Genomic DNA, 20,844 nt, shown 5'->3' on the forward strand with positions numbered 1-20,844 from the left:
CCAGCTGAATTTGAATGTCAATGCGGGAGGTGCTCCAACGATTCATGGCGCTCTAGACAGCGTGAATGGTATGACGCCAAGGTTGGATCTGATACAGGATGAACCTGAGTGCATTAAGTTCCTAACCGGGAGCTTCGAAACATCGTTCTCAGCACACGTACATATAATATCTATTTATACTCAAATGTAAGTACCGATAATTTATAGATACGTTGATGACAGCAAATAAGGATGAATGCAGTCAAAAGTCTCCGTCTTGGGATCGTCACCCTTGCCACACTGCCTATAACCCATGGTTCAGCTCGTTGATTCACGACGAGCCAATGCCCAACGAAACCGCGCCCTACTTTTTGATTTAACTGAACCAATAAGTCTTCATTCTGAACACTGTGGTCAATAAAGAACCATCACGATTCCCGACTATAAATTGACTCGACCCGGGAGCCCGTGATTGGCTCGGCATAAGAGTGGGCCATATAGACGTAATTAGAACGTGCCTTCTATGGTACAGGATGTACCATCCTGCACTATACTGGATTATCCTGTCCTATTTGGCACTAACAAATTTCTGGAAACATGTGCGCATGTAGCAGCCAAGATGACTTGTGCAGACTGGGAAATCGAATGTTTCCACATATTTCATCTCGAACGTTTTGAGGCGCTCACTCTTTCCCGCGTACGCTGTGAATTCATGACACAAGTCAGAATACTCTGCACCGACGGCACAGCATGGATGATGCACAAGATCACCTTTCACGCCCTCGCCCTCTGTCTTTTGAGCGGGCGGGCAGTCACTATTCACTTCAGCGGCTACCATCTCCCATTGTGCGCATCCCACGAGAGATCCCGGGTCATGAACTGACATAAAGCTAGTCCAACCCCTACGTTGTCCACGAGCATGAGGAAGTTTCGCAATCCCTGCTACCTGGGCAGCCAGAGGACCGTCGCCCTTCTGCCGGCTCACCCTCGTACTCGGACATCGCACAGCTGAATCCATACGATGGCTCGGAACTGCAAGCTGGCTCCGAAGAGGCCAGTACGACTTCCTGGCAGAGACGTCAAACTGTCACTGGAGCCTCAGGCCTCCGCCGCTACCCAACTCGCCGGATTAACCTTGTCCGGGGCAATGTTCTCAGCATTGACTATCCAGTTCCCAGCGCGATCCGCAACTCGGTCGAAGCAAAATACCGCGATTTAGATGGCACGGCTGCCGAAGAGTTCACGCATCTCCGATGTAAGGTTGACAGAACAGACCAAGCCACACTACATTGGCTAGCGGCTGACGCGATACGTTAGACACGGCTGCCACCTGCGACTCTGATGACTTTACTCTACGCAACGGCTATAATTTACGGGCCGCCATGTATAATCGATATACTGAACTCATGATCGCAATCACTTATTATAATGAAGACAAGGTCCTGACCGCTCGAACACTGCATGGGGTCATGCAGAATATTCAAGATATTGTGAACTTGAAGAAGACCCAGTTTTGGGACAAAGGAGGGCCTGCATGGCAGAAGATTGTGGTATGCTTGATATTTGATGGCATTGGCCCTTGTGATAAGGATGTTCTTGATGTTCTGGCTACAATCGGGATATACCAGGATGGTATTATGAAGCATGACGTTGATGGCAAAGAGACCGTGGCACATATAGTCTGTGAATCTCCTCAAAACATGGACGGCGGTTAGGACTAACGCTTATGACTGCCCTAGTTCGAGTATACCACCCAGTTATCGGTCACTCCCTCCCAGCAGCTCGTCCGTCCACAAAGCGACGATCCGGAGAACCTGCCGCCGGTACAGATGATCTTTTGTCTGAAGCAGAAAAACAGCAAGAAGATTAACTCTCACCGCTGGCTATTCAATGCATTTGGACGGATCCTGAACCCCGAGATATGTATACTGATTGACGCGGGCACGAAACCGGGCCATAAATCCCTTCTTGCGCTATGGGAAGCGTTCTACAACAACAAAAATCTGGGAGGGGCGTGTGGCGAGATCCATGCCCTGCTCGGCCCTCGCTGGGAAAAGCTAGCTAATCCTTTAGTAGCGGCACAGAACTTTGAGTATAAGATATCGAACATTCTGGACAAGCCCCTAGAGAGCGTCTTTGGGTATGTCAGCGTCTTGCCAGGGGCGTTTTCCGCCTATCGCTACCGTGCAATTATGGGTCGACCTCTGGAGCAGTATTTCCATGGAGATCATACTTTGTCAAAGAGATTAGGCAAAAAAGGAATTGACGGGATGAATATCTTCAAAAAAAATATGTTTCTGGCTGAGGACCGCATCTTGTGTTTTGAGCTGGTTGCGAAGACTGGTGCTCAATGGACACTGAGCTATGTGAAAGCCTCCAAAGGGGAGACTGACGTGCCAGAAGGTGAGTCATCCACCCTTCCTTTGAAAGGATCATAATGATTCTCATCATAAGAACGCAGCGCCGGCGGAGTTTCTCAGTCAAAGGCGCCGTTGGTTGAATGGATCCTTCGCCGCAAGTCTCTATTCCGTGATGCACTTCAGTCGTATCTACAGAAGTGGTCACAATATTGTTCGACTTGCCTTCCTCCACGTGCAGTTGTTATATAATATTTGCCAACTGACAATGACATGGTTCTCTCTCGGTATGTCTTCTTTTTTATCGGCGAGCGAAGAGGGCTAATCGAGGCAGCATCCTACTGGCTTACTACCTCGGTGATCATGGACATCGTGGGAACTCCAAGTGCGACGAACAAAGACAAGGGCTGGCCATTCGGGAATGACGTCACGCCGGTCTTCAATAATGTCATTAAAATGTTATACTTGGCATTCTTGATGCAGCAGTTCTTCCTTGCGCTCGGGAATCGGCCGAAAGGGTAGATATTTCCATTCCGTCGGTCGTGGAGGTGCCCGCTAACAACAAGGGTTGTTCTATCTAGGTCCCAATTTTCGTATATTCTATCCTTTCTATATTTCTCCCTGGTTCAGTTATACACCCTTATTCTTTCGTTTTACCTCGTGGCTCAGGCATTTAGCGGCGGCAATATAGATCTCGATCTTGATCATGGAGCTAAAGGGTTACTGGGTTCCTTTTTCACCTCGACGACAGGCCTCGTGTTGATAGCGCTTGTGTCAACCTACGGAACGTATCTTATAGCGAGCATCTTATACTGCGACCCTTGGCATCTTCTGACATCTTCCTGGGCGTACTTTCTCGGGATGCCTTCAACCATCAACGTTCTCAACGTCTACGCGTTTTGCAACTGGCATGACGTGTCATGGGGAACAAAAGGTTCCGACGACGCGGCCTCCCTGCCCTCCGCGCAGACCAAGAAATCAGGTGCGCAGAAGGCCTTCGTTGAGGAGGTGGATAAGCCCCAGGCGGACATTGACACCGAGTTTGAGCTTACTGTCCGACGCGCCCTGACACCGTGGCAGCAGCCGGCAGAGAAAAAGGAAGTGCAACTGGATGATTCGTACAAAACATTTCGAACCAATCTGGTGCTCCTGTGGTCTTTGTCTAATTGCCTGTTGGCGTTGATGATCAACAACTCCAGTGTGAGGAAATTGTGCTTGACGGTATGTTTTACCATGATCCAACATTTCTATCTAGGGCATTAGGCTGATAACACCGTCAGACCACATCAACTGACCGCACGGCATGGTACTTTAAAATTATTCTATGGGCTACGTCTGGCCTATCTATCTTTCGGTTTCTAGGAGCTCTTTATTTTTTGGCGAAGACAGGCGTGTTGTGCTGCGTGTCTCGGCGCTGAGCAACTCCAGATAAATCGCCGTTGAGTGTGATAGTGCGCTTGAGCTTGGACATGAACCGGGTCTATATTCTCTCATTACCGCAATTGCGGCTATCTCGTTTTATGTTGTCTGTAATAATATCATATGCATAGCAATACAGAATCCAATATACAACTCCCAACCTACGCGGTAGAATTGAAGGTATCGGGAAGGCCTTTTTCGGGGTTACACCATCACTGCTGAGCGGAGCCATACCCAGGCTTAATTATTCTCCCGCCAAACAAGGCATGAGGCTGAGTACAGAGATAAGATAAGACACTCGCCGACAGTATCTATACTTTAAAATACACAGAGAGTCCTTGAATGGCCAGCCCTATTCGTCGTCTGGCGCAGTTCCTCTGTCTTAAGGGGCCTCCGACGCTTCTCGTGCTTGGCAACCTCTTTTTGTCTTCCCTTAGGGCGCGTTGAAGAATTCATAAAGCACCGGTTGCTACGAATCACTTCGAATTGTTTGAACGGTATTTTCGCAACAGACGGATAAATGATCTCGTGGATGCTAAGCGGAATACTAGCACTGCAAGAATTTCAACTAGAAAATGCTGCCGCGGCGTGTGGTACGTCTCCATATCTCTTTCCATCGGCTGAATTTGGATGGCTCTAATTGATACTCAGTGTGACGGGTGTCATTCTCGAAAGGTATAATATACTCTCCTAGCTAATATGGTGCCTCATTCCTAGTCTCATGTGTACCAGGTTCGGTGCGATAGGGATGATCCATGCGGAAATTGCCAGGATCAAAATGTCGCTTGCATCCGAATCCGACATATAAAGCGACTTCTCAAGAGATATTTGATGCCGATACAAAACAGGGAGAACAAGAGTCTAAGAGACGGAATGTTTGTTGTTTAGCCGTCGATCACAAATCAGTAATCTCTATGAGTGCTATTAGATTTCTCAATCTTAGCCGACATGTCTCATTAATCCAGTATCGCATCTTTGTGTAACAACGCATAACAATAGACATTTTAACCTGCCATATTCTATTTATCAAGCTTTCACTCCAGCTCTCTACATGTGACTTATAGCACACACAAAGGAACTATTGTTACTAGTAATCTTCATCTGAATGTTATTATTATCCCAGCCATGCTGGCCATTGAATAAGTTATATACCGTTTTCAAAAGTAGTCTCGAATAGGGTTATATTATATAGACAACAGAAATCAGGATTAAGTAGAGCCGGGAGTATGCCAATCCGATTCACTTTGTACTCCAAAATAAATTTAAAGGAGCGAGTACTTTTGCCCAATGCGACCAGAGGTTCCCTTGGAGAAGGGCACAAAGCATCTCGCTACACGCTATCTTTCTAAAGGTTTGGCCAACCAACGCTCATCTGCGTTAGCAGCTCTCCATGATTTCATGAGCTTGGTGTGCTCATTTGCCTTGAGCGCGCGCGACACGTTGGGGACGGAGTTCTGTTCAACGACAATATTGACGCGCCAGAACGGACCTACTAACGAGAAGGCTATGTCCCCGAAGGTACCTGACTGGTCCCTATCGACTTTGAGGGAGCAGGTCTGAATCTTGTGCGCTCCTGCACATTTCGGGCCTTGCTCGGAGCACAGACGGTTGATAATAAGCCTGTATCAGCTGGCGTGATTTCTGGGGTGTGAAATCTCGGGTCTCGTGTACTGGGCATTAGATTTCTGGTGGCCATTGCCCGGGAGGATGGACGTGGACGACGAGAACTACTCTGAGTCGTTCGAGAAGAGACCTATAGGTGTTGTTGAGGGGTATTCCGGATGGGAATGAGGTTGTTAAGGCCGGCGAGAAGGAGGCTGCGCTGTGAAAGAGGGCGAGATTTAGTGATTCTGATACCCAGCAATAACTACACGTAGAAGCCCCAAACCATTCATCGCCTCTTCGATTGTCGGCTGTGTGTCTCCAACGTCCGTCGTCAGCAAAGGGCCAGAGAGGGCCATGTCCTGTTGAAGACATCCAATGTTTCTTCTACCGACCCCAAAATCAAATCTTCTGGTCGTCGACTCCCGCCATCAGGCTAGATTGGGGTCTCTGGCCCCTGCCTTTACCGGTACTGAGATTCCGCTCAACAACATCCAACGCACACATCCGTTTCATAAACCGATCAAAGATCCCTAATGGGAGTAGCGACGCGAGTCTGACGATGTTCGCGAACTTACCCGCCCAGATCCAGTAGGGCGGGCTACGCTTGCTCAGCTCCTTGACGACCCCCTTCGCCCACTCCTCGGGGTCGGTACTCTCGTTAGCGTCGTCGCTCGCCATTGCATTCTCTACGGCCTCCTTAGCGACGTTGTAGAGCGAGTTTACCGGGAGTTCGGGGGGTTCGGCGGTGATGTGGAAGTTGGAGCGCACCGCGCCTGGGAGCAGGGTTATTACACCTCACCCACATCCCGCTGATACGGAAGAAGGGAAAAGCCAACCAGTAACAAGATCAATCACGCGAATATTAAACGGCTCGAGCTCCAGCCGCCACGTCTCGGTAAAGCTCATAACGGCCGCCTTGGAGGCGTTATACGCCCCCGCGAACGGCCCTGACGCCGCAACCACACCCGAGAGCGACCCGTGGTTCACTAGCAACGCACCCTGGTCACAGGTCGAAGCAAGTAGCAACGGCAGAAGCGCCTGCGTAACGGCGACAAGTGACCAGACATTCAACTCGAACAGCTCCCGAGCCCGTCCGATATCCATATCCGAGCCGGGCATCGAGTAGCCCGCGCCGGCATTGTTGATTAGCGCATCGAGCGAGCCACTCGTGAGCTTGGTGACTGAGGCGACACATTGCCGGAGGGAGGATTCGGAGAGGGTGTCAAGTTTGACGGTTTCGATGCCGACCTTTTCAACGTTTTTAAGTTTTGCGAAGGACTGCCGTCAGAGCAGCCGGTTATGAGGACAGTTCTCTCGGATTTGTTCGAGGAGGGCATGATTTGTTCTGTAGTGAGGTGTTGTGCATGGAGAGGAAATGAGAACCAATTGCCTTCTCTGAAAGGGAGGAGAGAATGTGGGAGAGTGATACCAGGGACGCGGGCGCGATTTAAAAATTAAAGCAAGCCTTTTCATCTCAGATGAGAATTGATGTAGATCAGATCTACCAGGCCCGCCACAGTCGTCAGTATGAGTGGCAGAAAATGGGAATTAGGGTTGAATACGAGTGTTGTTGATGGGACCAGGATTAGGACAAAGAGCGTATCTGGTGGCGCTGGGGGAGATGGGAGGGTTGCAAGGACAGGAATATGTAGAGAGCAACGATCGATGACAATAGCAATCCTATAGACTGGAAAAGCGAGGGACAGGTGGATTGACAGGGGGAGTCAATAGGGGTTGGTACTTGCGACAATATCAGGTCGACTCCCATTGTTCTTCGTCCCAAGACCGAGGCAACTTGAGGTTACATCAGTCGATGGAACATCCTACCCTGACACATTCCTCTGAAAGAAAGGTTGTTCACTCTCCGGTGCCGAGCGCCATCGAGATGATTGGCATAGCGAAATGTTCTCATCGACGACGAGAGGCGATGTACATAGAATGTCGTATGCTCGGAGGTAGTTGTTAGGGCGCAGATTCGCGTACGCCAACACTGTAAAATTCCGTTTAGTTATACAGGGCGGTTTAACACTAACCCAGTTGGCGTTATCATTAGCAGTAATCTACTTCTCGCTGTAAACGCAATTTTACCGATTTATTCTCATAGCAAAGCCAGCAAAGCCAGCACAGCCAGCACAGCCAAGCGACCCAAGCCCTACCACAACTTCCTATCCAATCACTGATTATCCATACAAATTCCCACTCATTTTGCTCGCAGTTATTAATGTTCTAACGCACTCTGAAGATTGAATCCGCTCATTGAACAGAGCCCGAACAAGAAAGATGATCTGAGGACTGGAGACGCCCCAAGGGCTGAATACGCTGCAAAGGCTAGAAAGGGGCCATATGGAATGGTCCAAAACTTTTTTGGAATATTAAGGTAATTGGCTTGTCATTGGACAGAAAAAATATAGACGAATTATACGTGACGCCAAGAGTTCCGAGAATGTCCGGCATGTGCCAATCAGAGGGAACAATTCTAGTAGAAACCGACTAAATACACACGTCAGAAGTGGGTCCTGAAATGGAAATATTTACGGAGTACGGAGTAGATCACGCTTACACAGTGCCCAGGTGTGCTAATGTCATTTTTTCCCTGTCATGACATTTGGCAGAAGGAATCGCCAGGTGACCTTAGGTGCTAGGTACACTTCAAAGATCGACCGCGCTTCAAGGGCTAATTACTTCCTCAAGAATGAGCTCTCCCCGAAGATCGAACACGTTCTCAAGGCTGAATACGATCTCTAAGCTGAATACGCTCTGCAGGCTAAATACGCTCTGCAGGCTAAATACGCTCTGATGGCTGAATAAGCCCTTTAAACTGAATACGCTCTGATGGCTGAGAATGCTCTCTAAGCTGGATACGCTCGGAAGAGTGAATCGACTGATGACTCGACATCTGGAGGCTTGTAAGCTGGAAATGCCACCACTGTAGATATATAAACCAACGTTCACATCTCAGTCAAGAGTGTTCCTTCGTTCACCAAAGCCGAAAAGTTGCCAACATCATTCAAATCATTCTTTTGATCTTACATACAAGCAAAGCTTTCTTGGTACTTTTAACATCTTTTAAAATGCATGTCTCTAAGATCCTTACCGCCGTCGCCGCCCTCTGCATTAAAGGCAGCCTTGCAGTCAATGTCTTGACCTACAGCGGCCGTGACTGCACGGGCACGGTCCAGGATGTCAAGGTCGACAACAATGCAGCTTGCTCTACCAAAACCAAACCATTCCAGTCTTACAAGGAAAATGGATGGGGAAAGAGTAACGGGCAGAGGATTGCGTTCTACAACCAACCCAGCTGCAGTACGAACTCATTCCTATATGACACGTACTCTTATGATGGAGACTACTTCCACTCCAAGCAATGCTACAATATCGATGGTCATTCGCCTGTTTCGGTCGCTCGGGGCATGAAGCTCTACTAGCCAGGTATGTTGCTACCTCTGCTCCCATGACAATTGGAACAAATATTTAACTTGGCCCTTGAGATATAGGCATCTCGCGACTCAACTCCTCTGCAAAGCGCTAGGGATCATTCTAATGCGGTTGACAGACTTCAATACTCAAGCATGCCTCCCATCGATCCAACCTGCATTACAGCAATTAGTCGATCTTTCTCTACACAAACCGCTCATGTAGAGGTCATCTCACCGAACTCGTGCAATCCTACAGTGATGAATCTGATATTTGCAGAATCTGCAGTTCCTGCGAACAGGCCTCTACTTACTCTCTCGGTTTAGGGTTTCTGCCTTTTTTATGTATTTAACCTAGTCGCTCGCTCAGAATTTCAATGGATCAGACCATCAAGAAGAATTTCAGGCCGCACTTGTGCGGCCTTCTCTTCTCTTCATGGGCGTAGGTACAGAGGTAGTGCGGAAGCGGGCGGAAGCTTATAGATAGGCATAAACATCTTTTCGATAAAGAAGTCTTGAAAAGTAATAGTAATACAGAAAGATAGCTACAAAAAAAAAAAAGGGGGGGGGGGGGGGGGTGATACAACGGCCTGGATTCGCTGGTGGTCACCCAATCAACTACGGCTTGTGTGCTGTCAGTAGGACGGCTCGAACTAACTGCGCCTCTGGTTATTTGGGCAACAGAACAATACATAATAGATTGGACCGGCACACCTGAAGAGCATATGACGGCTGGAAATAACTATTTTCACGCATATTACTTTTTGCAGATTTGATTTCTATCTTTATAGCGAGCAATCCGTAGACTTACAGATAAGCTGATGTATATTAACGCTTGTGCGGATTTTAATCCCTATAAAAATATTTTAATTAATGCAAATCTCATCTTATATATAGATCGTCAGTTATACAAATCTGACCTGGAAGAAAGAAAACAATTCTTTTATTAACAAGCATGTTCAGATTAAATCTATTTTCTAAGAAAGCATGTTTGACAACATGCTTCTTAATATACTTTATATAATTCTTCAATCTATGCAGAAGTAATCATAAATAAGACTATATATGAATACCCGGTACCTCGATAGAAGGGAATTCAAGTGCCAGCAGGGAACTGCACTTGTTCTGGCTGCCTCTTACAAGCCGCTTCTAAATCCTTAGATTTATAAAGTTATATATCACTCTAGAGTTTATTTATTATATAAGTATCCTGCTATAGCAATCTTGTGCTTAAATTTAGGTATAGCTCTTTCTAGAATACTAATAGACTTCCTAATATACCTCCAATAGTCTCGGCAAATTTTTTAAAAAGTACTATCCTAATAGCAACCGACTATAGTAATCATTATTTAAGGTATCTATAGAAGCTATAAGCTTACTATAGCTGTCCGTGGTTAATTAAAGTGACTAGAAGCTCTCGATACATAGAAATCAAAATATAAGACGTAATCATCAGATCCTCTTTTGAAATAAGATCTCAATAGATATGCTATCAATATCCAACAGTATAAATAGAAAATTTAATAAAATTAATAATTAAATTAATAGTAGATAAAATATTACTATAGTTAAAGAGATTATTAAGCCGGCTACTCTAAAATGGGCAATTTTTAAAGAAAACTATATAAATCATTACCGCAATGGGCAGATAATAAGAACCATCTGTACAATGTACCGATCTGCCGAGCTTGACGAGCTTCATGCAGGGCGAATGCAACAACTATAGCTCTTTAAACCATATCTTATTTATTAGCCTATATATAGCTTAACTTTATAGTAATCCAAAGATACTATAAATTTTTAGCCAATCTGTCTATCTATTTGTCACCAACTCTACCACCTCCGCCAGCCCGCACCTTAACACTGACATACACATTTGGAGTCGGCATACGCATATTGTGCTGCGGTGAGGAGAAGAATGGGTTTTCGAGTGATGGGTGTTCAGATGGAGAGTAGGCGAGATGCGGTCAATTTATACCTTCTATTTCAGCCGGCTGACAATCCTTCATGCTCTTAGTCCGGGCACCTTCGCCATCCACATAATTATTTATGTAGGAAGTTATGATGGTAAGATCCAATGAGAATCGCCTCACATGTTTCCTAATTTGGTAAATACCAACGCCAAGACCCTAAGTGGGTTTATACCACCAGAGGCTGAAAGCCTAGGCGAAGCAATGCTTCGCCGAAACTATAATCCAGGCTGTGACGTTAGCGTATTGAGTGCGTGGCCCTGGACTCCTAGTGGATTTGAAGAGAGCTGAAGATATGGGCGAGATCGGCACACAGGCTCCTAGCGTCTGACTCGGCTCAATCATGGGGCCAATAGCTGTTGGACCGCCGATTGTAAACCCAATGAGGTTATCCATATGATGTTGGTTTCGATCACACATATTTTGTGAAGGGGGCTGGTGATGTGACATCATAAACAAAATAAAAGACAGGGGCCAAAACAGACCAAAGCCTGCTCTATCAACAAAGTCACCACACTAACTAGTCCCAACATGGGAAATAGACCTGCCAAGAAGTGATCTAAAGCGTCAAGCCAATCGGTAATTTGAAATTTCCAATGGAGCACTGCCAATCCGGAAGCTTATAATTATAGGATTTCATCATTCCATCTACAAATCGATAGGTACGTAAGCGGGTTTGCGTTGGGTACTCTTATGGAATTTGCTTCTTCATTCTTATCACAATGCTGCTTCTGCCTCTTATATCCTTCGATTCATATATTTCTGAACACGATGGATACTCCCATGCAAGAAGTTGAATCACTGTTTCACCGTAGCCAAGCGGCTGTTCAGTTTGAACATCTCATGGGGATTTGTAGGAGACTTGGTCGGGTCCAGGAACTCAAGCTTTACGCGATGTTCAAACACCAAGCAATAGGCCGATCCACCAAGGTGAAACATTCCAAGCTGCTGGCCCTTCTGCACATGCTGGGTTTTGTAGACCGTGATTTCACAGCTTGAAATCTCATTCATTCCGATCGCAATGAAGCATACCAGCCCAATAGCCGGGTTATCCGATTCGATAAAAATAAGCGCTCGCGTAGCAACCGAGGCTAGATAGAACTGCGAAAGGTTCGGACCCGACGGGTCAGGGTTGGGAAATAAATTTGATCGGACGTTAGAGTAGTAGGTGCCTGGAATATGCACTATCTTCTTCACCGTCCCTGAGATGGGAGCATGCCAGCGATGATAGCAAGCGGAGCTCAACCAGCCTTGATAGACGGTGCCATTAAAGAATCGGGAACTGTATGAGTCGGAATCCATCATGTCGATTATCGAATACGGCTGGGACTTGAGCCAAAACGTGTCGCGATCTTTGACCCTTTCTACTACTCCCTGCTTGCCGGCTTCGCAGGCATTGACGATCACATTGGCGTCTTGGTCTTCCTGGCTCACATCGCGTACACCCGTACAGAACTCGCGGGTGAAGAACTTATCCCAGCTGGGAAACCCCCAAGTAGGAGACTTAGGGTCGCATTTATAAAGCCCCTCGATAGGGGAATCGCGCGGCCACTGGGCATAGTCCTTCATGATGTTTTGATAATTGGTGCTGAACCAATTTTTGTTGCAATCTGCCTTGTGGTTTATGAATTCGGTGGACTTGGGGTCGTATTTGAGAAAGTCTCCCCATCTGTCGACGATTTTCTTCAACTTTGCATTGACATGCTTGTTCAGGAAGAACACATAACCGCTTGTTGTATTTGCTGGCCAATTGAGCACCGCATTAAAAGGAACAGTGATGGCGCTCAATCCAGCTCCTGTTGCCCGCACATACGGTGCAGAGGTCAGGATCTCATTGAAGACTTTCAGCGTTTGGTCAAAGTCCTTGACGTCGTACGTGGCATCGCCTTCCACGCGAGGGATTTCCTCGAACATCTTTATCGCAAGAGCCTTGAGGGCAGGGTCATCCTGCACAAGACTTTGGAAGTCCTTAATGACAGGATCAAGCTCTTTGGGGTCGCTCTCGGCTTGTTTTATCAGACCCCTGAGCCATCTGCAGACTTCTTCGGGCGAAGGCAGCCAGTCTCCGAATCGGGAATTATTATGGTACAGTTGAGCTGAGTCAGACATTTTCAGGTAGGGTCTAATGCTTTTATGTAAATTAAATTAATAGGAAAACCAGTCGGATGACCGTGGTATATTCCGTTAAGCTTTTGATAAGGGGACACACAAAGAACGTCTTCGAAATATTCATGTTAGAATTCAGGACCATGAAGAACTCTCTTTTATAACTTCTGGTATTCAGGTTACATTTCATTTTTGATGAGGTATTTGCTCTGTGATGCATGATTCCCAATACGAACATTGATCCTGACACTGAAGAATCGATGACGGCTCCAATTCTCCGGGTGTGGAATACCCAGTCTTTCTAGGTACATCGCAACATACCAATGCAACGGTAGCGTATCCACAATTAAGGTACGGCCCCTTCCAAGTTCCTGTTACGAGTGGGCCCTGGGAAAGCGGTCTGATTACTCTCCTATTCGGCATGGACTAAACTAGCTACGCATGCAAAGTAGTATTAGGGCTATACTCGTCACACACTTTTTCGGTCTTACGTCAAGCATAACTAGACAGCTTCTCAAGTGTAACACCATTCATGTATATGTAGTATTGATGGTTAAATACTTTTTGTGTGCGTCATGGTTGTGAAATCTTAAAATAGTGCATATAAAGTCTACTAGGACTAGGCCCATCCTCGTCAACTTTATGAGGGTCAGCCAACCATTCAGCCTAGAACGTTAGTACACTTCCTACGACCGTCCAAAATGCAGTTCTGGTACCTGTCCTATGTAGCTCTGGTGGCTACAATCGCAAGTGTTGAGGCCAAGATAGTAAGTTCTCGTATATGTACGCTAGATCAGGCATCGTCGGCTAACTTATACTTAGGCCTCTTTCAATTCTGCGCTAGACTGCGTAGGTACATTGACCCCCATCAAATGGTCCAGTTGTATTGCAAAGTCAGTTTATACCTATTATTCTACTCCCCAGACACTGCACTGGTGCTCATCCCATATTACAGTGGGGAAGTCCAGTCAATCACTGTCCCTCAGGCAGACGCATATGTTCAGTTCTTCTGTTATGAATATAGGTGTGATTTGAATCCCCAAACAATACGGTGCCAGCTAAGAATCTCCAGGTTGGAGGATGAATCCTGCATCGAAACACAAACGACTTTACAATCAGGTTGTTCAGACCTGAATTATGAACGGACTAAATGCACATACTGGCCGAGAAGACTCAACGTAAGTCCATAGCCTATATTTCAATCTACGCTTCCTATTACTTACACTATATGACTCCGCCTAGGCTACTGTGTATCCCCAGGCCAACTTTGAAGGCCAACCTATCGTGCTTCCCAATATTGTGTCTCCCGAGTGCAATGTCCTATCTAATATTGGGTATGTTAAGTGAAATCTCCGTGCTAAAATGAATCTTAGCTAACAAGGTACATAGAATGACCTCCGTTGGATCGATCATTGTTCCACCCGCTTATAACTGCTCCTTATTCCCGTAGGCAAACCATCACACATAATGTAACACTACTCTAACACTTACCTAGGGACGAGACTTGTACTGGCACCCCGGATGTTATTTCATCGCCTGGATGGCACGATCTTTCCACTCCTCCACATATTGGCAACCAGACAAAGAGCATCAGCTGTGCAAAATAATCTAGGATTCATTGCTCTTATCAGGTACATTTTACCTTTCTGGTCATAATGCACCCCTGTCCTAGTACACATAATTGAATTAATTTAGTACCGGTCCTAGGGTTGGTACCAGCCTACAGGTTTACCTACCTACGTGTTTACTTATATTCGCACTTGCCTGCTTGCCTAACGAGCTCACTCCCTATTTACCTACTTCAGTATGTAAGCGCCCGCTTAATTACCTAGCTAATGCCACGCTTTGATATTGGTACATTGTAAGTACAGTATTAATACTGCTGCTATCTCAGCACACGTGCACATACCTCTCACTATTTCCTGTCAGCAGTATGAGGCGCTACGTAGTCAGGATGATAATGGCAAGTATATAAACTGTCTATCTTACAAAACTAATCTGAAAAAAAGAAAACAAACTTTTTGTAAATAAACATAATCAGATTTAAATCTATTTTCTAAAAAAGTGTCTATCAACATGCTTTTAAATATAGTTTATATAGTTCTTCAATCTATGCAGAAATAAGCATAAATTAGACTATACATGAATATAATATATAGCGTGGTGTGGGCATTTATCAAAGCCTGGTATCTGTCTAAGCTGCGTTGCCTGCTAGAGTAGTAATTCAAGCTTCTGATGAACAGAACCGCTGTTCCTGAGAATGGTAATACTTATCCTGAGAGTAATTATGCTCGGGTGAAGACAACCGGTCTTCCTGAGAATAGAAATACAAAGAGATGAAATTGTGATATCAGAAACAGATTCAATCGGAAGATGCACAAATTATATTAGTAAAAACGCGACCGACCTTTCTATACCCAAAGACCAGTATACCATGTTTATTATTATGACGAGTAGGTCCACGAAGTTCAGAAGCAAGTAATAATACTTTTTTGTCTCTAAAACATCCAAGATGTTTCAACTGATATCTGAGGGCCTTGTTCATGACGAAATTGGACATTGCCTACCGAGGCATTCGAAGTCGAACTGAAATGGCCTTGAGGGCTCGTAGCTCGGCGCCAGTCTGAGTGTCCCAGAGCTTTATATATCCATCCAAAAAACTTGACACTATTCGTCTTCCCGTGTGGAGAGAAGGCCACTGAGCTAAGTGTAAATAAACGCGTAAATTAGAAAGAGGCAGTGCAAGTAACCAGATCGTACAGCGAAGACGACTAAGATGAAGACGAAGATACTACTTTGAGGTTCGAGTGTATTGACTATCTTTAACCTTGGAGGAATATGATGCTAATTCGTTGCGGTCTAGGACAGATGCACTTTCACCGCGTATCCACGTACAACAATCATTCCCCATATTTCTCGTCACCTCATAGACCACGCCGCAACCAATATGGAGACCCTGGTTGGCTTCCTCATTGCATCATTACTCTTTCGGAGATGCAGGAGGACGCGGCTCCTCGGGAGGCGCGTCGGGGTTGCTATCATCTTCATAGATACGGGCAACTGTGCCATTAGCAGCGGACACCGGGATTGTCATGGGATTTAGGGATGCGAGGACAGCGTCAGGCATGAGGGACCTGGGATCGGCAGAGTTGCCATATGCGAGATTGACATCGGACTCCGTTGTCGGTTTGAGTTTCTTCTCCAACTGTTTCAGAAGCACGGGAAGATATTTTACGACAGTACTTTTGGCAAAACGCAGTGCGAACGGACCAATCTTTTGTACCCGTGTCTTGATAGAGTCGATAATACCCTCCTCGTGGCCAGCATCGGTCGGACTTAGTGTCAGGTGCTTGAGCTTTTTCTCATCCATCGTTTCGATGACTTGCAAGGCACAGTCTGCCATCAAGGCACGGCGAATGGCATTCTCAAGCCATATTGTCGGCTGGTCTTTTCTCGGCGTGCCTTGGAAGGGAAGCGACTCGGCAGAACCCTTGGTGACTATGTCAAGAATCTTTTGGAGAGCGCTTGTTGCAGCTTGGGTAGCAAGCGGCTTTGCCATTAGGATGGCTTTCTCGATTAAGGGCTTAAACCATTGCGAGAAAGATTCCTCACCCTCGACCAGCTTCGTTTCGCCATCAAAGAGCGCTCTGACAAATGTTGCCTTTCTGCTCTTTTCAAAACCCTCGGGCGGAGACACGGTAAATTTATCTTTTTCGCCTTGGAGCAACTTTCGCTTTTCAGGATTTGGCTGAACCTCCTTCTCCCAGTTGTTCGCAGCGATCAAAAACCCATACTCGGTGAGAACAGGGCCAATGAAATCAACCAATTGGGGGACCTGCTTGGAGTAACTCCGATCCCAAATTTTCTCCATGCTGGCGAAAACTTCCTGTGACTGGGATGATTGTCCCAGTCGGATCACACATTGCAGGACTGCTTCTGCCAGCTGGGCCCTTTGGATACAATTTTCTTGAACATCTGTTTCCGGGGTTTTTCGGGGAGCCGGATTGAACTTCACTCTCAGCGAGAGAGCCAAGGACACCCCCGGCGACTGTACCGAGCAGTGTACCTACGGGGCCCAGGAAGGCTCCTGCCGATGGTAGCGCCACGGAGCCTATCTTGGCGACCTTTTTGAAAACATCCCAGAAAGATTCCTCTCCCTCAGGGGAAGACTCGCCGTCGTCAAGTCCAGATCCAGAGCCCCTAGACTTGTTGGGTAAGAATGTTCCTATGGGCGTGGGATTTTCTGGCTCGGATCCAGACAAACATGCCATGAATTTTCTATAGTCATTGCCATAGGTTCCTCCAATGGCATTGCCAGAGTTCAGATAGCTTGAGCCGCCGGCGCCATAGCAATGTGTTCCAATACCTCGCAACCCATCCTCCTTGCGGGATAGGCGCCCCAGATTGTCCTGTACAAAAAAGGCTCATTAGCTGTCGGTTACATTTGGGAAAAGCCGCTTTCCAAGTGGAAGATGCTCACCGCCAAATGTGTCAATATCGTACATAATCATGCCCGCGTCTCTTTCAAGGTCGAATGTGATCCGTTCAGAGTGAAACCACATCTCGGCGCCGGGGTCCTCGTTCCCATTCTCGTCCTGGATTTTCTTGTCGCCGGGGTATCCCACCACTGTCAGATACTGGTCCACTAGTTTCGTATCCGTGTCCATGAATATGAACGGGTTCACCCCTCCCTCAAATGGCGCTGAAACCTGGATCAAGGCCACATCACGTTGACGTTCAGAGCTCATGCTATACCAGGAGTTTGTGGTGACAATATTCAAGGCTTTTCGGTGTTGGACCCCTGGGTCGGAAGCATATTTTCGGCCTCTGTAGCCGATCCAGCATTTGATCCGCTCAGCCTGCCCGCCGTAAGACTTGCTGTAGACATTGTGGCTTGCTGTCACCACCAGATCTTCTCGAATCAGCCACCCGGTACCCATAGTCCAAATTGGATCTGGGCGGTTTCGAGGTCGAAACATGCTCTGGACTTTAACGACGGCTGTTAATGTCAAGGAATCAGTTTAAGTGCCAATGCGGAGGGCAGTTTAAGCAGCGTCTTACAGCGCCATTTGCCATTTTCTTCGTAATCGTACGGATCAACTGGAATACGCCTGTCATTTCCCTGCAGCACTGACTCTTCAGCTGGCTTAGAGTCCGCGTGGCTCTCCGAGGGAACAAATTCTCGCGGGTGATATACGCCGAGAGACCAGGTGACAAGGTTGGAATAAGGTGGCGGAGTCACGTCCCTTTGGCTCTCCGGCCAACTGCCTGCCTTCAGGCTCTTCCCACCCCGTGTCAATGATTCCCAGTAGGAATCCAGGCCTGCAGTCCATTGTCAACAGCTCCAATCAGAGTCCCAGAAGGGAGCAACTTACCATGTTGCGGGAAACCAAGAAGGTGGCCCACGTATGTGTCCTTCATGAATCCTTCCGGGGGGACGAGCTCGTTGTCACTCAATTCGATCTTTTCGGGCGATATAACCACTTGCCTATCAACATGTTGATAGCCAAAAAATGAATATGGGAGTGTCGCGACAAAGTCACTCCCGTTGACAAAGCGCCATGAACGCTGGGAAGTCTTGATATCGTTAGGATAGCTTGCGTACGTCTTATCGCCGACTCTAGGACTTCCAAACGTGAAGAGATCACGAATAACCCTATTCTCATCATAGGTATTGAGCCGAAAGGTTGCCAGCAGGCCTTGCCAACAATGTGTAGCATATGCTCCACCAAGGGAATGCCCCTGTATCAAAAAGGTAAGCCGATTGCCCAATTCGTTGCGGGAAAGGAAAGAAGGACGGGGCATACGGTGACCCAGACCGGCACTGGCCTCTCAGGGTCGTTTATCATGTGTTTCTCTGTAAGCCGCCACAGCTCTTTCTTTAGCAGGTCTAATATATTTCGTTAGCACTTGGCCCACTATATCAGGGGGTGACAAGCATCCGTCGTACCGAATGGTATAGTGCTGCCAACCCTCTCATCCGCAGAGATTTCACTTGGAAGGACTCTAAAAATGCCTTTGAAAAATCCTTCGTGGCATTTACCCCTCACAGGACTCCTTTCAGCTGAAACCTGCTTGATTAGGGCATCCGTGAAATATTCCTCTTTGCGCCCGCTTCCCTGGGGATTCTGTAAGCCCCGTTGTTATGACTTGCTGCAACATTTCATTACCTTGAACGCAACCACTATGAGACCGTTGTCCCCTTCCTGAGGCCTTCTATAAAAGGCACCACAGTATGGACCGTTGAGGCGCCATTTTCCATAAGAGGAAAAGTCTTGTGGATGAGTTAACACTTCTATCTTTCCGAAAGCCTTTTGAACTCACTGCAGAGAGGCTCGTATATGAGTCCCATTGCGTTTGCCTATTCTGATGTTAGGGGTAATGTCAATTAATTGATTACCGCTTCATTTCAGACTCACCACTTTATTGATCTGGTTTGTGATTTCATCCATTGTCGTGGTTACTTTTTTAATTGCGTGCCGCGCTTCCGAGCCCAACTCCTCATTCTTTTCCATGGAGGATGTGATCTCTTCTTTATATTTCACCATTTCGGCCCGAACCTTCCGTTCTGCTTCCAAATCCCTACTCGAAGCAGGATTGTAAGCGATCTCAAACTCCGAAACCTTCACTGGGCAGGGGAACGACAAACCTCATGTAGACGCTTTCGTCCATGATTGAAAGGAGCTGAGCCACCTGCACGATGCTCTCAGAGTCAATAGGACTTCCCGGTTTTTCCGACGTTTTCTCTGTAGACATAAAATTTAGATATCGAAATTGTGAGATTTGGTCGACTATTGCCATACCATCGGGTAGTGCTAAGAGATAATCAAGAGCGTTCTTCAAAGACCCATCCTTTTCCATTCCCTTAACTTTCTTAATCAGTCCATCGGTGGTCGGAGCTGGGGGAATTTTCCCCTTGTCTTCCTCTATATTCTCTTCGGCAGGTTCATTATCGGCAAGGGCGCTGATGAGGGCAAGCTGCTCCTTCCATGTATCAGTGACCGACTTTTCAGGCTGATCAGGCACACTCTCATGCCATGGTGATTTCTTTATTTTCTTTTTGTTGTCAAGAAATCTCCAATGGTGCTCTCCAAGGTGGTAGTCGTCATGTCGCCGATTTACCAAACAGATATGTTCCTGTGAATTTTATATAAAACTGATGTCGGTGATTCTCTTAAGACATTCGGTATGAAGATTGCCCGGTGAGGTGGCAGAAGCTTCCTTTATATTCCTCTCCGGCTATCATCTGGCACCGAAGATGGGTTATACCTACTGATTAAAGAACTTGAGTTTTGTGATGAATCATAAGAAATCTTTCGCAATGCTGACTAGCACTTCTTTTACTTAGAATGGGGCGGGCTGAGCTGCGGGCTTATGACAATTGCAAGGTATGCAAGCGGAAGGTGGATCACTTAAGACTTTCACTCAATTCATCACACACAACAGTTGGATAACCAGATCTACTCTATTGGGGGATTGACATGAACCAACATAACGCTACTTTGGTTGAATGCAAATGGTTGTAAAAGGTGGGTCAGTGGCCGCCCCTACTAGGTTATAAATGGGATTATTCAACGTCACATAAGAGGTAATATCTGACTTGATTCACGAATGTTCGACGTCATTAACATTTGTTAAAAACGTCAAGTATACGCCACAAATCTATGATAGCATATTTCGTCACAAATGGCCTTGTCGAACACGGTACTTCATTGCGCAGGGAACTAGGATCTACTGGCTTGGTTCAAAACATCACTGCGTGTTTGACAGCCAATCTTGTTTCTTTCATCTCTGTCGGAAATGGCAATGCTATTCATTAAGCCTTAGCGCAGAATACCACATATTTGGCCGTGAAACAGCGAGACAAAGATTCGAATACTGTGATCTGAGCAGATATGGTGCATCTGAGTGAAAGGAGACAAAGTATAAGAAGGAAGTGTCTTCCTTGATTATTATTGTGTGAACTCATCGTCTTTTCAGGTAGCTTTTCGAATG

The 20,844-nt window shown here is 46.5% G+C and overlaps 7 protein-coding genes across 7 annotated transcripts; 3 read left to right on the forward strand and 4 right to left on the reverse strand.

The window, feature by feature from the left end:
- Nucleotides 1-729: 729 nt before the first annotated feature.
- LDX57_002619 (uncharacterized protein) lies at nucleotides 730-2,417 on the forward strand (the record flags this gene model as incomplete). The annotated part of the gene is made up of 4 exons (XM_046084270.1): nucleotides 730-825; nucleotides 874-1,234; nucleotides 1,297-1,658; nucleotides 1,719-2,417. The coding sequence occupies 4 exons, from the start codon at nucleotides 730-732 to the stop codon at nucleotides 2,415-2,417; spliced, it is 1,518 nt and encodes a 505-aa protein (XP_045940233.1).
- A 187-nt stretch (nucleotides 2,418-2,604) lies between these two features.
- On the forward strand, nucleotides 2,605-3,599 carry LDX57_002620 (uncharacterized protein; the record flags this gene model as incomplete). Its single annotated transcript, XM_046084271.1, has 3 exons — nucleotides 2,605-2,623; nucleotides 2,671-2,854; nucleotides 2,918-3,599. 3 exons carry the CDS (start codon nucleotides 2,605-2,607, stop codon nucleotides 3,597-3,599), a joined length of 885 nt encoding a protein of 294 aa, XP_045940234.1.
- Nucleotides 3,600-5,759: 2,160 nt separating this feature from the next.
- On the reverse strand, nucleotides 5,760-6,697 carry LDX57_002621 (uncharacterized protein; the record flags this gene model as incomplete). Its single annotated transcript, XM_046084272.1, has 3 exons — nucleotides 5,760-6,133; nucleotides 6,197-6,608; nucleotides 6,668-6,697. The coding sequence occupies 3 exons, from the start codon at nucleotides 6,695-6,697 to the stop codon at nucleotides 5,760-5,762; spliced, it is 816 nt and encodes a 271-aa protein (XP_045940235.1).
- A 1,627-nt stretch (nucleotides 6,698-8,324) lies between these two features.
- On the forward strand, nucleotides 8,325-9,143 carry LDX57_002622 (uncharacterized protein). Its single transcript, XM_046084273.1, has 2 exons — nucleotides 8,325-8,789; nucleotides 8,855-9,143. Exon 1 carries the CDS (start codon nucleotides 8,432-8,434, stop codon nucleotides 8,783-8,785), a length of 354 nt encoding a protein of 117 aa, XP_045940236.1. The 5' UTR covers nucleotides 8,325-8,431; the 3' UTR covers nucleotides 8,786-8,789; nucleotides 8,855-9,143.
- A 2,398-nt stretch (nucleotides 9,144-11,541) lies between these two features.
- LDX57_002623 (uncharacterized protein) lies at nucleotides 11,542-12,852 on the reverse strand (the record flags this gene model as incomplete). Its single annotated transcript, XM_046084274.1, has 1 exon — nucleotides 11,542-12,852. One exon carries the CDS (start codon nucleotides 12,850-12,852, stop codon nucleotides 11,542-11,544), a length of 1,311 nt encoding a protein of 436 aa, XP_045940237.1.
- A 2,977-nt stretch (nucleotides 12,853-15,829) lies between these two features.
- Nucleotides 15,830-16,720, reverse strand: LDX57_002624 (uncharacterized protein; the record flags this gene model as incomplete). Its single annotated transcript, XM_046084275.1, has 1 exon — nucleotides 15,830-16,720. One exon carries the CDS (start codon nucleotides 16,718-16,720, stop codon nucleotides 15,830-15,832), a length of 891 nt encoding a protein of 296 aa, XP_045940238.1.
- A 413-nt stretch (nucleotides 16,721-17,133) lies between these two features.
- Nucleotides 17,134-18,698, reverse strand: LDX57_002625 (uncharacterized protein; the record flags this gene model as incomplete). The annotated part of the gene is made up of 5 exons (XM_046084276.1): nucleotides 17,134-17,258; nucleotides 17,330-17,848; nucleotides 17,911-18,171; nucleotides 18,225-18,591; nucleotides 18,657-18,698. 5 exons carry the CDS (start codon nucleotides 18,696-18,698, stop codon nucleotides 17,134-17,136), a joined length of 1,314 nt encoding a protein of 437 aa, XP_045940239.1.
- Between the last annotated feature and the right edge of the window lie 2,146 nt (nucleotides 18,699-20,844).

The sequence above is a fragment of the Aspergillus melleus genome (genome assembly GCF_016097325.1).
Source record: "Aspergillus melleus strain CBS 546.65 chromosome Unknown contig1, whole genome shotgun sequence".
In the NCBI taxonomy this organism is placed as follows: Eukaryota; Fungi; Ascomycota; class Eurotiomycetes; order Eurotiales; family Aspergillaceae; genus Aspergillus; species Aspergillus melleus.

Coding starts and splice junctions, on each gene's coding strand:
- LDX57_002622 (XM_046084273.1), top strand. CDS start 8,432: ATGCATGTCTCTAAGATCCTTACCGCCGTCGCCGCCCTCTGCATTAAA.